This window comes from Pseudorca crassidens, chromosome 11, assembly GCF_039906515.1.
Source record: "Pseudorca crassidens isolate mPseCra1 chromosome 11, mPseCra1.hap1, whole genome shotgun sequence".
Taxonomy (NCBI): domain Eukaryota; kingdom Metazoa; phylum Chordata; class Mammalia; order Artiodactyla; family Delphinidae; genus Pseudorca; species Pseudorca crassidens.
The window spans coordinates 2,951,195-2,963,691 of NC_090306.1; the positions used below are offsets into that span (position 1 = coordinate 2,951,195).

A 12,497-nucleotide genomic window follows, 5' to 3' on the forward strand; every position below is an offset into this window, starting at 1 on the left:
TGGACACCCTTTTTGCAGGTGTCCCCGGACCAGCCATCCCGCCCAGTTGATTCTCTCCCTCGGTGCCTCAGCTTTGCTGCAAGGCTTCTCCTCTCCCTGCTGCCAGGAGACATGACTCTGGGGCAGGCCCCTGCCGTGGAGCCTGATCTGCGCCTTGCACGTGGTGTGAGTGCCGGCCAAGCACCCTGCGCCTCTCTCCAGCCCGGATTTCAGTCTTCTCTCCTGCATCACAGTCCCCCACGCCTCTGTAGGATCTTGGCATCCCTTCCAGCTCCAGCAGGGGACCCGGCACACCTCGGGCTCCATAAATGTTTGCTCCACTCCACTCTGTGGCTCTGTGACTTTTCCCAACAATGTTCCGCCAATCCTTTCACCTGGGCCTGTTCCCCTCCACTTCAGGGAGGGTATACCCTGGGGCTTCTCAAGCCAGACCGTGTGATCAGAAGGTCGGGCTTCAGAGCTGACATCTGGTGAACATCACCCGAGGCTGATGACCAAATGTGGTCAGTAGGACCCTGCCACCCAGCATACCCTCAGCCTCTGTCATGGAAAGCCGAGCGGGGCAGATGGAGTCCTAGCCCGCTGGACTCCCACTCTGCTGGGGTGCACGTTGGCCGTCGTGGTGCTTCCTCGTGTGTGTGTGTGTGTGTGTGTGTGTGTGTGTGTGTGTGTGTGTGTGTGTTGGTGGGGGTCACTCTCTGGCCTGCCCGCCCATCAGATGGCTCTTGGCACCTAGCCCCATTTGTTTAGGAAGGGGTTCCCTAACCGTGTCACAGGGTAGCATGGAAGGGGTGACACCCCTGTGGCCAGAGGAGGCGTAGCTGCTGCCCTGGGCCCTTGCGATGCCGCCAAGATGTGATCTGAGGTGCAGCCCCCTCTTGGAGAATGAAAGAAACAGAACCGACACAGTTTGCTCAAGTGACATATTTCAATATAATCTCTAAAACTCTATGAATTGAACAGATAAAATACCTCTGGGCTATTTTGTTACAAAATATTTGCCATTTGGATTAGTTGCTGGGTGCAGCCGCCCTGCCTTTCTTTCCCTAGAGAGGCTGCTCTCTGACGGGGGGCGGGAAGGGTGTGTGCAGGGGGAGGGGTGCGGCAAGGATGTATGTACAGCAGGACACGGGGACAGACGGACCGACGGTTATCGGGGAAACCTATTGGCAAAGAGAGATGTCTGGCAGGCGGTTGGGGGGACAGGTGGGGCGGGGGCCAGGGGCCTGGGGCTGATCGCGTAGGTGCCTTTGCACGTAGGCAGCCAGGCTTCCAGGACATGCTCCAGCTCTGGAGTGGGCTGGCCCCAACGCGGGTGGGAGAGCTAGTTTCACCTCCTGCTCCTGATTCTGGAGTTGGGGCTAAATGGATAAAACCGGGAGGGGGCCCGGTCCCCAAAGTAAGGCCTCGAGTGTCGATATCGCGGGTCTACCTTGGGGTCCTTGCGCGTGTGCCCAGGAGGCTGTGTCTGGGAGCCCAGTCAGCACCCCACGGTTCCCCTGGCCTGGGGGTGAGCGGGTGGCCCGAGAGCATTTCTAGCTGGGCCCTCCGGGAGGATGGAGGCCCTGACGTGGCCGCAGCCACGGGGAGGACACGAGGCTTGTCACAGCTGTCTGGGGGCTCAGCTCTGGGGACAGGCACGCAGACGGGTCCCAACGTCAGCCTGCTGGCTGGTCAGGGGAGGGGAGTCACCGAGGCCGGGAACCCTTGCTTCCCCGACTGTGAGTCGGCCCCGCCGCACCCTGCCCCAGGCCTTCGGGCATTCAAGCCCCTCGCCGCTCAGAATTCGCTGCACACGCTGCTGACCACAGGCTGGCGTGCTTCCTCGGCCAGGACGCCCAGTGCTGCTGGTGGGGCCCAAGGCAGCCACCGCAGCGACCGGGGCCGGCGGGGAGCCCCTACCCAGGGGAGGGCACAGAGATACCGGAGCATCTGGGCCCCCAGAGAGATGCTCCACGGACGTGCCAGCCCTGAGGTGCCTGCAGGTCCCAATCTGGAAAGTCTGGGCGTCAGCAGAGTGGGAGGGGGGCACCGGGTGAGCAGGTGACAAGGGGCCCGGGAGCTGGGACTGTACCCCCATGGCTCCCACCCCATAAACATATCCAGCCACTCGTAACTCCTCTTCTTCTGAACCCACACCCCTGCCGCCCAGGCCTCGGGCACCGGGTGTGTGAACCGTGCGCCCCATCAGTCAGCCGCTCTGCCCTGAAAGGCTGTGATTGGAGCGACCGTGTGACAGAAAAGACACAGGAGAGGGGCTGGGACAACAAGGACGGGGGCGGGGCGGGGGGGAGGAGACAGCAAGCGGTCACACGTTATGGACACCCGGCTGACGGAGACAGGGCCAGAATACACTCGCTAGGGGACAGCATAGTGATGCCTGGCGATCACACACAGACACACGCAACTAGGTCACCTAGGATCTCTGAGAGCAGGGGAGTCCGGCCTCCTAGTGGCCCGGGGGCCCGCAGCTGGGCTGTGGGGTAGGGGTTGGGGAGAAGCAAATGCACTCTAGATCAGTATTCACCTCCACCTCTCGGGATGTCTTGGACCTGGGCTCCGAGAGGGAGGGGACCTTAACGAAGGACAGCAGTGAGCTGTCGGCTCAGGACCAGAGGAGGGTCTGGCCTGGCTCGGGACCGACAGTCCCTGGAAGGGTACCCACCCCAGGATCTTTGAGGCGGGGCTGCCTGAGCCCTGTGGGGCTGCACAGAAGTTGGCTCTGATCCTGCTGGGCTCTGGGTTGGGCCGCGAGCCCTCTTGGCTCTCCTTGGCGATTTTGAAGGTGTAGGGACTCTTCCCCGCTGCTGCAGGCGGGCCTGCTGCCTTCTGGGGTGTGGCGGGGGCGGGGCTTAAAGGGCTAGTTTGGGACGGCAGCAGGGGACATGCCAGGCCTCTGGAGCACCTGCCGCTCTCGCCCACTTCTGCGTCCACGTCCCTCGTGGAGGCCACGGAAGTCATTCAGGAGGGTGCCTGGCCCTGGGCCGGGATCCTGCCTCTGCTGGCTGCCTTCACCCCTGGGCCCACCCCTGCCCCTCCCCGTTTCTGCTCCGATACCTGGATCTCCTACGTGTGTGCTCATGCCCCGGGCGCACTGGCTGGGCATGACTTGGGGCTAGAGAACAAGAAACTCCTTAAAAGGCGCATTTTCCAGATACGTGACTTGGTTCCCTGGCTCTGTTGGACTGACCAAGAGAGAGCTGAGACGGGTGCCCCCTCCCATCCCCCCCTTTCCCAGGGCTCTCCTGAAGTCTCGGCAGCCCTGGGCAGGCAGCACCCCAGCCCCTGAGAAAGCAGGAGAGGCCCTGGGAGGAGGGGAGTCTGTGGCCAGGACAGCCAACATCCCTGGGCGCAGACTGCCGGGCTTGGCGGGGCGGGGGGCAGCAGAGAAAGCCCCCTCCTCATGCCTCCCCCTGACCTGGCCGCTGCAGGGACCCAGGGCCGACTGTCCACCACCCAGCGTGGCACCCAGCGCTGGGGCGGTGAGCCAGACCACCTTCTAAGGCTTGGGTGCTGGCCACCCAGCCCTCACGCCTGGCCGACTTGGCCTGGAAGCCGGAGAGGCCCTCAGTCCCTGTTCCAAGTGGCCAGAGTAATGGTGGGGGGAGAGGAGGCCTGGCTGTGCCTGGCTGTGTTGGGCCCCAGGAGAGTGAGGGGGTGTCTGCAGATTTTGGGGGAGGGTCGCTCAACTGAGCAAGGGAAGCTTGGGCCAAGCAAACCAGGTGCCAGGGACTGGGATTCTCTCTCTGAAACGACAGTGGTGAGTGGCCAGGAAGGCAGCGCACCAGGCGTGGGGAGCAGCGGGTGAAGGGGCAGCGGGGGCCCCGACGCAGCCCCCCGGGACAGCAGCGTAGGGGGGTTGCCGAGTCTACACCAGGCGCCGGTGCAGCAGGGAGCCAGGCGGGCAGAACTGGTGCGGGTGGTTGTAGGGGGGCGGGGCGGGGGGCAGGGGCGGCTGGTGGGCCGCCTTGACGGGGGAGCCCGGGCTGCCCAGGGCCGTGGAGGAGGACGCGGTGTAGCAGGATAGGGCCTGGCTCAGCAGGGGCTCCATGCGGGCCAAGCAGGGCTGGTCCAGGACGATGACCTTGACAATCTGCTGGCACTGCACCAGGGTCCCGGGGGCTGTGGGCGGCGGTGGTGGCAGCAGAGGGGCCCGCTCCCTCGAGGGGCTAGGCTGCAGGTCTGGCACTGGCGCTCCCCTCGCGGCCCCCAGCCCGGAGTAGTGCTGGGACGTTTGAAGCCTGTTGTGAATTGACACCTAGTTTAGAAACAGCCAGAGAAGCGTGAAATGTTACAAGACTAAGTCCCAGCTGCTAGGACTGGCCACCCTGGGCCTCCCTTCCCCCCTTCCCCGGCCCCTGTGCCCACCAGGGGCTCGCAGCCCTCACCTCGGCCCGCTGCCCATCTCTCCGCCACCCAGAGGGCACCCAGCTGGCAGGCAGAGGCGCTGAGCCTGGGTGGAGTCCAGAGACGCTGTGCTCTACCCGGCCTGAGCGGCCTGGCTCCTTCTGTGGGATGGGCGGCTGGACCGATGGACTCAGGTCCTGCTGGGTGGCCCTGGGCCCCAGGTGGGCGCCCACCCGCCTTCCCACCAACCTCGAGCTGGGAAAGCAGGGGTATCTGCCTGTGCCCTGCCTCCCAGGGGTGTGTGGCGGACATGGGGACAGGGTCCGGAGTCAGGTGGCTTGGAGCTCTGCAAGCCCCTAACCCTCCCACCAGCTTTTTAAGGGAGGCCTTCTCATCACTGTGAATCACAAAGGTGTCCAGACCCTGGAATGCCAGGGACCCCGAGGGGTGGTGTGGACCTGCCCCATCCTCCCAGACTCCCCAGGGCTGTGCCCACACATTCGAGAGCGGCCAGGGCCAGAGCCAGGTCCCCAGCTGCCCTTCTGGCCCAACCTGGGCCCTGGAGAAATACGTCCCGCTGCAGGAGGGGGAACCCAGAAAGGGCTCTAATCTTTCCCCCTTGGGCGGGGCATGAGGGGGTGGCCCATGGAAGGCACTGGGAACTAGCCTGGCCTCCTCTTGCTAGCAGGGGAGGTGGAAGAAATAGGATTCTGGAAGGAGAGGGGTTTAATTCCTCATCCCTCCAGCTCACCAGCCTGTAGGTACGACACACGATCCCCTTCCGACACCTGGACCCTTCAGGGAGTGGCTGAGACCCTTCTCTCTGAGGATGCCCTTGGGTACCATGACCCAGGCCCGCTGCTCAGTGCACGGGGGGCGGAAACCGAGGCTGCAGGGGAGGGGATCCTATGGCCAGGTCTAGACCAGGAGGGCCCTGCCCTAAACCATCTCAGAGCCCTAAGCCTGACCCTATTTACTGGCAAAAGGTGCAGTTTCAGGGACGCCCCCTCCTGGGTCCAGGCACTGCCCTGGTGGGCTGCTCGGCTCTCCAGCCCCGTTCCTCTGCCCTTGGGTTTTCACAGGCCCCCACCGCCAAGCTCCGCAGGCTGCAGGCTCTACTCTCCATTCTCAGCCTCCAGCCTCAGCAGTGTGTTCTAAGCCTGAGCTTCCCCCACCTCCCAGTCAATCAAAGGAGCCCCGGAGCCCCTCAGTGCCCTGCCAAGCCCTGGGCTGGGCCGAGAGCAGGGCTGCGTCCACCTCCCTCTCGGGGAGCCCTCTGTGGTCCTCACTGGGACAGAAGGCCTCTGTCCACTGCTGCTGGGGATGGGTGGGTGCGGCTCCATTCCCCACCTGCTTGTCTTCTGAGCTATTCCCTGGGAGAAAGTGGCCTGAGACAGCGGGGCAGGCCTTCTGCTCTCCGCCCCCAGACCTTACAGCTGCCCTTCCCCAGGCAAACGCCTGGCCGCCCCAGTCCAGACCCTCCGAGCCCCGCTGTGGCCGCAGCCCTGGCCTCACCCTGCACCTCCTCTTCGCCTCCCTTTCCCCCCTCCCCCTCCACTGTCTGCACCTCCCTCCAGTCAGTAAGTGAAAAGCAGGAAGTGACAGCAAAACATTCCCTCATTCTGACCCCCTTCCCACCTCCCTGCTGATGAAAGAAGAGGGAGAGAGAGGGAGAGAAGCTGGAACATGGGTGGCAGGCCTGACAGCTCGGACAGGCTGGAGAAGGGCCTGCCAGCGGGCGGCCAGGCAAGGACAGAGCGGGTGGAGGACGCGGGAGCGCAGGGTCCAGCCGAGGCCGGCGGTGAGGCCGCCTCTGTGCAGGGGAGCAGAGGCTGTCAGAGCCCCGGGACTAGCCGGGGTGGCAGCCTTGCAGATAGCCACGTGGCCCTCTGGGCCAGGGAGGAGGGGATAATGGTCCCCAGATCGCGGCCCTCCCTGGGCAGGCGGTGCTAAGCCACAGGCAGGGCTGGTAGAACAAACTGAAGGGAAGGGCTGGTAACCTCGTGTGTTTATCTGCAAGGCTGGAGAACGGGCAGCTGCAGCATGATGGGCAGAGGAGGGGCAGGGGATGGAATACCCACCCTGGGGGCTTGTCAGCTGCTGGGGCAGGAAGCTCCTCCGTGCGAAGGTGCCTCCTCCAGACACAGGTGTGGGGCGGGGGGGGGGGAGAAGCTGCGGTTTTCTGGGGTGTCCTGGGGCTTCCCCAAGCTTAGGCTGGGGGCAGGGCTCCTCCCTCAGAGCCCGAAGTTGGGGCTCCTCCAGCTTGGAGTGAGGGTCTGTGTGAGCAGTGAGGGTCCCTGGAGGCCTGGCAGAAAGGAGTGAGGGGCTCACCAGGGTCCGAGGGGAGCCAGTGGGGAGGGCTGGGGCCCAGCAGGCCTGCGGGGCAACTGCATGCCCCGTCCCAGGTGGCCGCCGGGGGCCTGGCGGGCACCAGCTGCTGCTGCTACTTCTCCAGTCCCCTCCCTCCAACGTGGACAGTCTTCAGATGCAGCAGCCGCCTGCCCTGCTCCAGGAGAAGCCCTAAGACAACCCCACCCCCACCTCGCCTCACCTCCTCCTGCACATCCCACCCCGTGGCCAGCTTTCCAGATGGACCAGCTGTCCTGGGAGGAAACTGTACCCTCCCAGCCGCCTCCACTTTCCCCAGAGGCATCCAGGAGGGCAGGGTCTGCCCCGCCGTGCTCACTCGGGCAACAGACCTAAGGGGTGATTCTCGAAGGGGCCAAGCTCCCTGCTATAGAGGCTGGCAAGATGTGGAGGAGGGAACCTTGGTCTCTGATAACGGGAGCATCAGGACCACGGCAGTGTGTGGGGCGGCAGATTCGGGGGACTGCGGGAGGGATGCGATGGGGGCATTGGGGACTTTATCTGCACGCATTAGTGTGGGAGCTCGGCCTGGGGGGCTCGGCGGGGAGGGCGGGCTGGGGAATGGGAGGGGGCACTGTGGCTTGATTAGGTGCTGGAAGAGTGGTATTACCCATGCTAGCAGTAACTTTTAATTGTATCTCTTGAAATTGGTAAAATGGTGAGTCGGGCTGGGGAGGCATTGATTAAAACCTGAGAAGAGAAACAACAGAGACAGTGAGAGGAGGGCAGGGGGCACAGACTCACTCACCTGGGCAACCAGGCCTCCACTCACCTCCGCCGTGCTCTCCGCCGCCTTCTCTGCCGGTGCCGCTTCCCTTTTGGCTTTGAATGCAAAGAGCACAGGGCTCACTCTCCACCTGGCCCCGTCCCCGCACAAAGCCCTGTCTCCGCCGCCCCGCAGCCCCCAACCAAGCCTCCCTGCAATTCAGTGCGGCGGCCGGAGGCTCCAGGACCCCCACCACTCCGGGGGCAGTGGACTGGGTGTCTTGCCCAGCTCTGCCACATACTAGCTGTGTGACCTTGGGCAAGATGCTACACCTCTCTGGGCCCTCATGGACTAGAAGGTCTCTGACGTTTTTCCCTGCTGGGTATTGTGGAGTCTCCTTTACCCATAGTCAGAGCGCCCCATACGGACTGTGCAGGTTGGTTGTGAGGAGGCCTTGGTTCTCGGTTCCCAGAGCAAAAGGGGGCTCCTCTGTGTCTGTGGCACAGGCTCCGAGAGGGAGGGGCCGCGTTCCTTTCCTGTTCCTGCTCCTTAGCTGAGCGGTGAGGGTTCACATGCACGAGCCGCAGGGCAGGGCCTGGCACGAAGAGCTGCTAATGGCTCTGACGGCTACCAGGGCCTCCTGATGGGCCTGGCACAGCACCAGGGGCCCTGCAGACACCCGGGGACAGCGTGATGATTTCTTCTGGCTCAGTCACCCCTGACTCCCACCCCTACCCCCAGCAGGCACTCCAGAGCCCTCGGCCGGGGCCCCTCTGATTTCTCACACCCCTGGGGAGGGTGCTAGTTCCCTTGCTGTGCACATCCCTCTGCTTTCTGTAGCACAAGAGGAAGCTGGGGAGGGAACTGATGGACAAGGCCCCGGAGATACACATCAGGGCCTGGCCAGGGGCTGCAGCTTCCCAAAGAGGCAGGCTGGGCTGCAGAGAGTGGAGTGGGGCAGGGTGTCCGGGAATCAATCACAGCTGAGGTTTGACTCTATTACACAGCTGTGAAAACAAGCGTGTACTCTGACCTTGTAGAAATAAAAGGCCAGGACTTCCTTGGTGGCGTAGCGGTTAAGAATCCGCCTGCCAATGCAGGGGACACGGGTTCGAGCCCTGGTCCAGGAAGATCCCACATGCCACGGAGCAACTAAGCCCGTGTGCCACAACTACTGAAGCCCACGCGCCTAGAGCCCGTGCTCCGCAACAAGAGAAGCCACCGCAATGAGAAGCTCGCGCACCGCAGCAAAGAGTAGCCCCCGCTTGCTGCAACTAGAGAAAGCCCGCATGCAGCAATGAAGACCCAACGCAGCCCAAAATAAATAAATAATATAAATTTATAAAGAAAGGAAGGAAGAAGGAAAAAAGGAAAGAAAGAAGGAAGGAAGGAGGAAAGGAAGAAAGAAAAAGGAAGGAAGAAAGAAAGAAAAGAAAGAAAGGAAAGAAAGAAATGAAGGGCCAGCTGAAAACCAGGGCAGGTGGAGAATTACGAACACATGGTGGCAGGTCAGACCCATACACCGAGGAGACACCACAGCGAGGGTCTCCATGAGCTAAAAGAGCCCCGAGTCTTGCTTGGAAAACAAATCTCCTCTGCCAGCTGGCGTGACCAGTCCTGTGATGCTGATACAGCATCTCGGCGCCACGGCCGTAACGGGGGTTTGGAACCAGCATGGAGCCCACTGGAGTGTCTCAGCGCAAGCTGACGTCTTGCTGGGACCCTGGCTTTCCAGGGCTTAGCACGAGGCGCACAGCAGGCACTCAGTAAGTGTTCATTAAATGTAGGAATAAACGACTGAATTAATTAGTGAACAGCTCTGGATGGTTCGCTGGGGTTTGCTGGGATGGGATTTAATTCTCATGCCACCTTTCCTAATTCTTTTCTGTTTGGGGCAGATGGAGCAGGGGTGGGGCGGTGAGGGGTGGAGACAACTCTTCCTGTCTCCCTGCAGGTTGGGGGGAGGGGGGAAGGTAGGAGGGGGCAGTGGGAGCGGGTCTAGAGAACGTGGCCAAAGGTGATACAAAATCTGAAGCTGGCTTGACTTCTCTGGAGTGAAAATTCAACTTGAAGAAATCATTTGAGAAATTGGGTTTGAGGGTTCATCTGGGTTTCGGGGTGCTGACTCGGGCCTGGGATTAGAGAGTGATGTTGGCTCATTAGGGGAAGGTCTTGATGGGGCAGATCAAGATTTCCAGACCCTTCTGGCCACCTGCCTTCTCACCTGCTCCCAGCCACAGACACGGCACTTTTTCCTCACGTGGCTTCCCTTTCCCACAGCCCTAACCCCCGGTGTGCGGAGGGAACAGGTGGGCACTGGGGCCCTGAGCCTGATGCCTCCGGGGGAACAGTGACCTTTCTAAGTGGACACGTTTCTCTCTCACCTTCCTCCTCAGTCTCACTGCTAAAGACCCAGCAGATGAGGCCACGGAAACGAGCCTTTCCCTCAGCCGAATCCCCAGGACCCCAAGGCCAGGGTCGCTGAGTGGCCTGCACGTGGACCAGGGCCGCAGGTCTGGAGCTCACCTGTGGGCGATCCCTGCTTCGACCGTGGCTCCCCCTGGGCTCCCCCGGCCTTGAACGAGAGGGTCTTCGTTCCTTGCTGCTTCTCCAGCTCCCCTGGGGAACCGAGAGGCTCGTGAATGGACAGAAACCCTGACCTCCAGCACACAGGGGGGAGGAGACGTGAGACAAGGGCAGGAGGAGGACCGACCTCCAGCACACAGAGGGGAGAGGAGACGTGAGACAAGGGCAGGAGGAGGACCGACCTCCAGCACACAGAGGGGGGAGGAGACGTGAGACAAGGGCAGGAGGAGGACGAGGGGCTCCCAAACACGCGGCACCCACGCCACGTCAGCCTCAATGAAACCCCGACCTCCAGCACACAGGGGAGAGGAGACGTGAGACAAGGGCAGGAGGAGGACGAGGGGCTCCCAAACACGCGGCAGCCACGCCACGTCAGCCTCAGTGCCGGGGCTGGCAGCGCCTGTTCTGGCAGCCAGAGAGGAGGTGCAAGAGGTTGATAAGAGGGAGGCGACAGCCTGGGGCTGCATCCTGGCTCTGATGCTGCCTGGCTGTGTGGCTTCAGGCAGGTTACTTATCCTCTCTGTGCCTCCTTTAAGAAGACTGCAGTGTCCACTTCAGAGTGTCATTAAGAGCATCACAGGAGGGGACTTCCCTGGTGGCACAGTGGTTGAGAATCTGCTTGCTGATGCAGGGGACACGGGTTCGAGCCCTGGTCCGGGAAGATCCCACATGCCACGGAGCAACTGAGCCCATGCGCCACAACTACTGAGCCCGTATGCTGCAACTACTGAAGCCTGCGTGCTGAGAGCCTGTGCTCCGCAATGAGAAGCTCGTGCGCCGCAACGAAGAGTAGCCCCCGCTCGCCGCAACTAGAGAAAGCCCATGCGCAGCAACGAAGACACAACGCAGACAAAAATAAAAGATAAATAAATAAATGTATTAAAAAAAAAAAGAGGATCACAGGAGGAAAGACATTAAGGCACTTAGAACAAGGCCTGGATGCTGCAGGGCTCAGTAAATATCAGCTCCTGTGACGACATCAAAGGCTCACGTGGTGTAGCAGCCTCAGCACCGCTGGTGCCGTCCAGCCAGCTGGCTGAGCTCCCCCGAGGAGGAGGCCCCAGCCGCCCAGGGGCCCCGGCAGAGGTCTGTCTGGCTACTCGGCTTTAACTCCTCTCTCTAGACCGTAAACCTGTTCCTTCTGTCTTTTCTCGGTGGTGCTGGAGAACGGCCAGTTACCCTCCTTGGAGATTTGATAGCCGTTATTAAATCTCTCCTCCGTTCCTCTTTTCCAGGAGACATCACTCAAGTTCCTTGTATTAAAGCTACTCTCGTGGGTCCCATTTTCTGCCTGTCTAGTCGTCTGTAATCTGGGGGCACCGGCCTGCAAACCCCAAACCAGAACCATTTGTGCCGATTGCCCGAGTCACACCATCAAGCAATACTCAATATTTTTACTGAAGTGAGAGTGGCTCTCTCTCCCCAGAGGGGCTGTCTTGGCTTTGGAGAAGTTAGCGCTGTAATTACAAGCAGGGCATCCGAGGAACCTGGGTGCCAGTCTTGTCCTGTCAATGACTGCGTGAATTTGGACAACTTCCTGAAGTTCTGTTAGACTCAGTTTCCTTATTTGCAACATGAAGATAATAATTCTCACCTCCTGGAAAGATGTAGCAACAGTTCATACAATAGGATCGGCATTCAGCCCAGTGTGGGCACGTAGTAGGTGCTCGAGAAACGGGAGCTGTGGCTACTTTTTCCTGTTTTCTACTTCCTTTTTCCCTGCCTCTCTGAGCAGCCCTTCCTCTTTCCTCAGCTTTCTTCCCTTTCTCTCCAGACATGAGCCTGGTCCCTGCTCTCCTGCCCTCAGCACACGGATCTTGGCGACATCTCCTCCTTAGTACTTGGAGGGGCAGGACGTGCTGCTCCCAGGCTGATGGGGAAAGGGACTTCTGGCAGCCATGCTGGTGCCCACCCATGGGCTCTGTGCTCCGCGGCTGTGCGGACCCATCTAGGACATACTGACAAGAGGGTGTGTCTCTGAGAATGTTCTAGATCAACAGCAAAGGTGGCATTGAAAAGAGTCTGTCTGTTACACCCCTGAACTCACATCGCCAACGGAGAGCAGAAGGGGAATTTACACCCTCCCTGTACCAGGTGATACTGAGTTAGTTTCACAGTCTGGTCTGGTGAGGTGGTTTTTTTTTAATTTAATTTATTTATTTTTGGCTGCATTGGGTCTTCGTTGCTGCGCGCAGGCTTCCTCTAGTTGCGGCGAACGGGGGCTACTCTTCGTTGCAGTGCACGGGCTTCTCATTGCGGTGGCTTCTCTTGTTGCAGAGCACGGGCTCTAGGCGTGCAAGCTTCAGTAGTTGTGGCTCGCGGGCTCTAGAGCGCAGCCTCAGTAGTTGTGGCGCACGGGCTTAGTTGCTCCTCAGCATGTGGGATCCTTCCAGACCAGGGTTCGAACCCGTGTCCCCTGCATTGACAGGTGGATTCTCAACCACTGCGCCACCAGGGAAGTCCCTGGTGAGTTTTTGTTTTAACCTGATTT

General features: G+C 61.0%; 1 protein-coding gene across 6 annotated transcripts in view; it reads right to left on the reverse strand.

Annotated features, from left to right (window-relative positions):
- Positions 1-1,015: 1,015 nt before the first annotated feature.
- IQSEC3 (IQ motif and Sec7 domain ArfGEF 3) overlaps positions 1,016-12,497 on the reverse strand; it is a 98,447-nt gene continuing 86,965 nt past the window's right edge. Inside the window, exons 12-15 of one of the 6 annotated variants that reach the window (XM_067756107.1) lie at positions 9,947-10,039; positions 7,487-7,536; positions 7,325-7,404; positions 4,107-4,241 (exon numbers count right to left, since the gene is read on the reverse strand). In XM_067756107.1, the coding sequence (XP_067612208.1) occupies positions 7,330-7,404; positions 7,487-7,536; positions 9,947-10,039 (218 nt within the window). In that variant the 3' untranslated portion in view covers positions 4,107-4,241; positions 7,325-7,329. Of the gene's footprint in view, positions 4,259-7,324; positions 7,405-7,462; positions 7,537-9,946; positions 10,040-12,497 lie in introns of all 6 variants that reach the window. The other 5 variants (XM_067756106.1, XM_067756104.1, XM_067756103.1 and 2 more) reach the window with 5 other exon arrangements.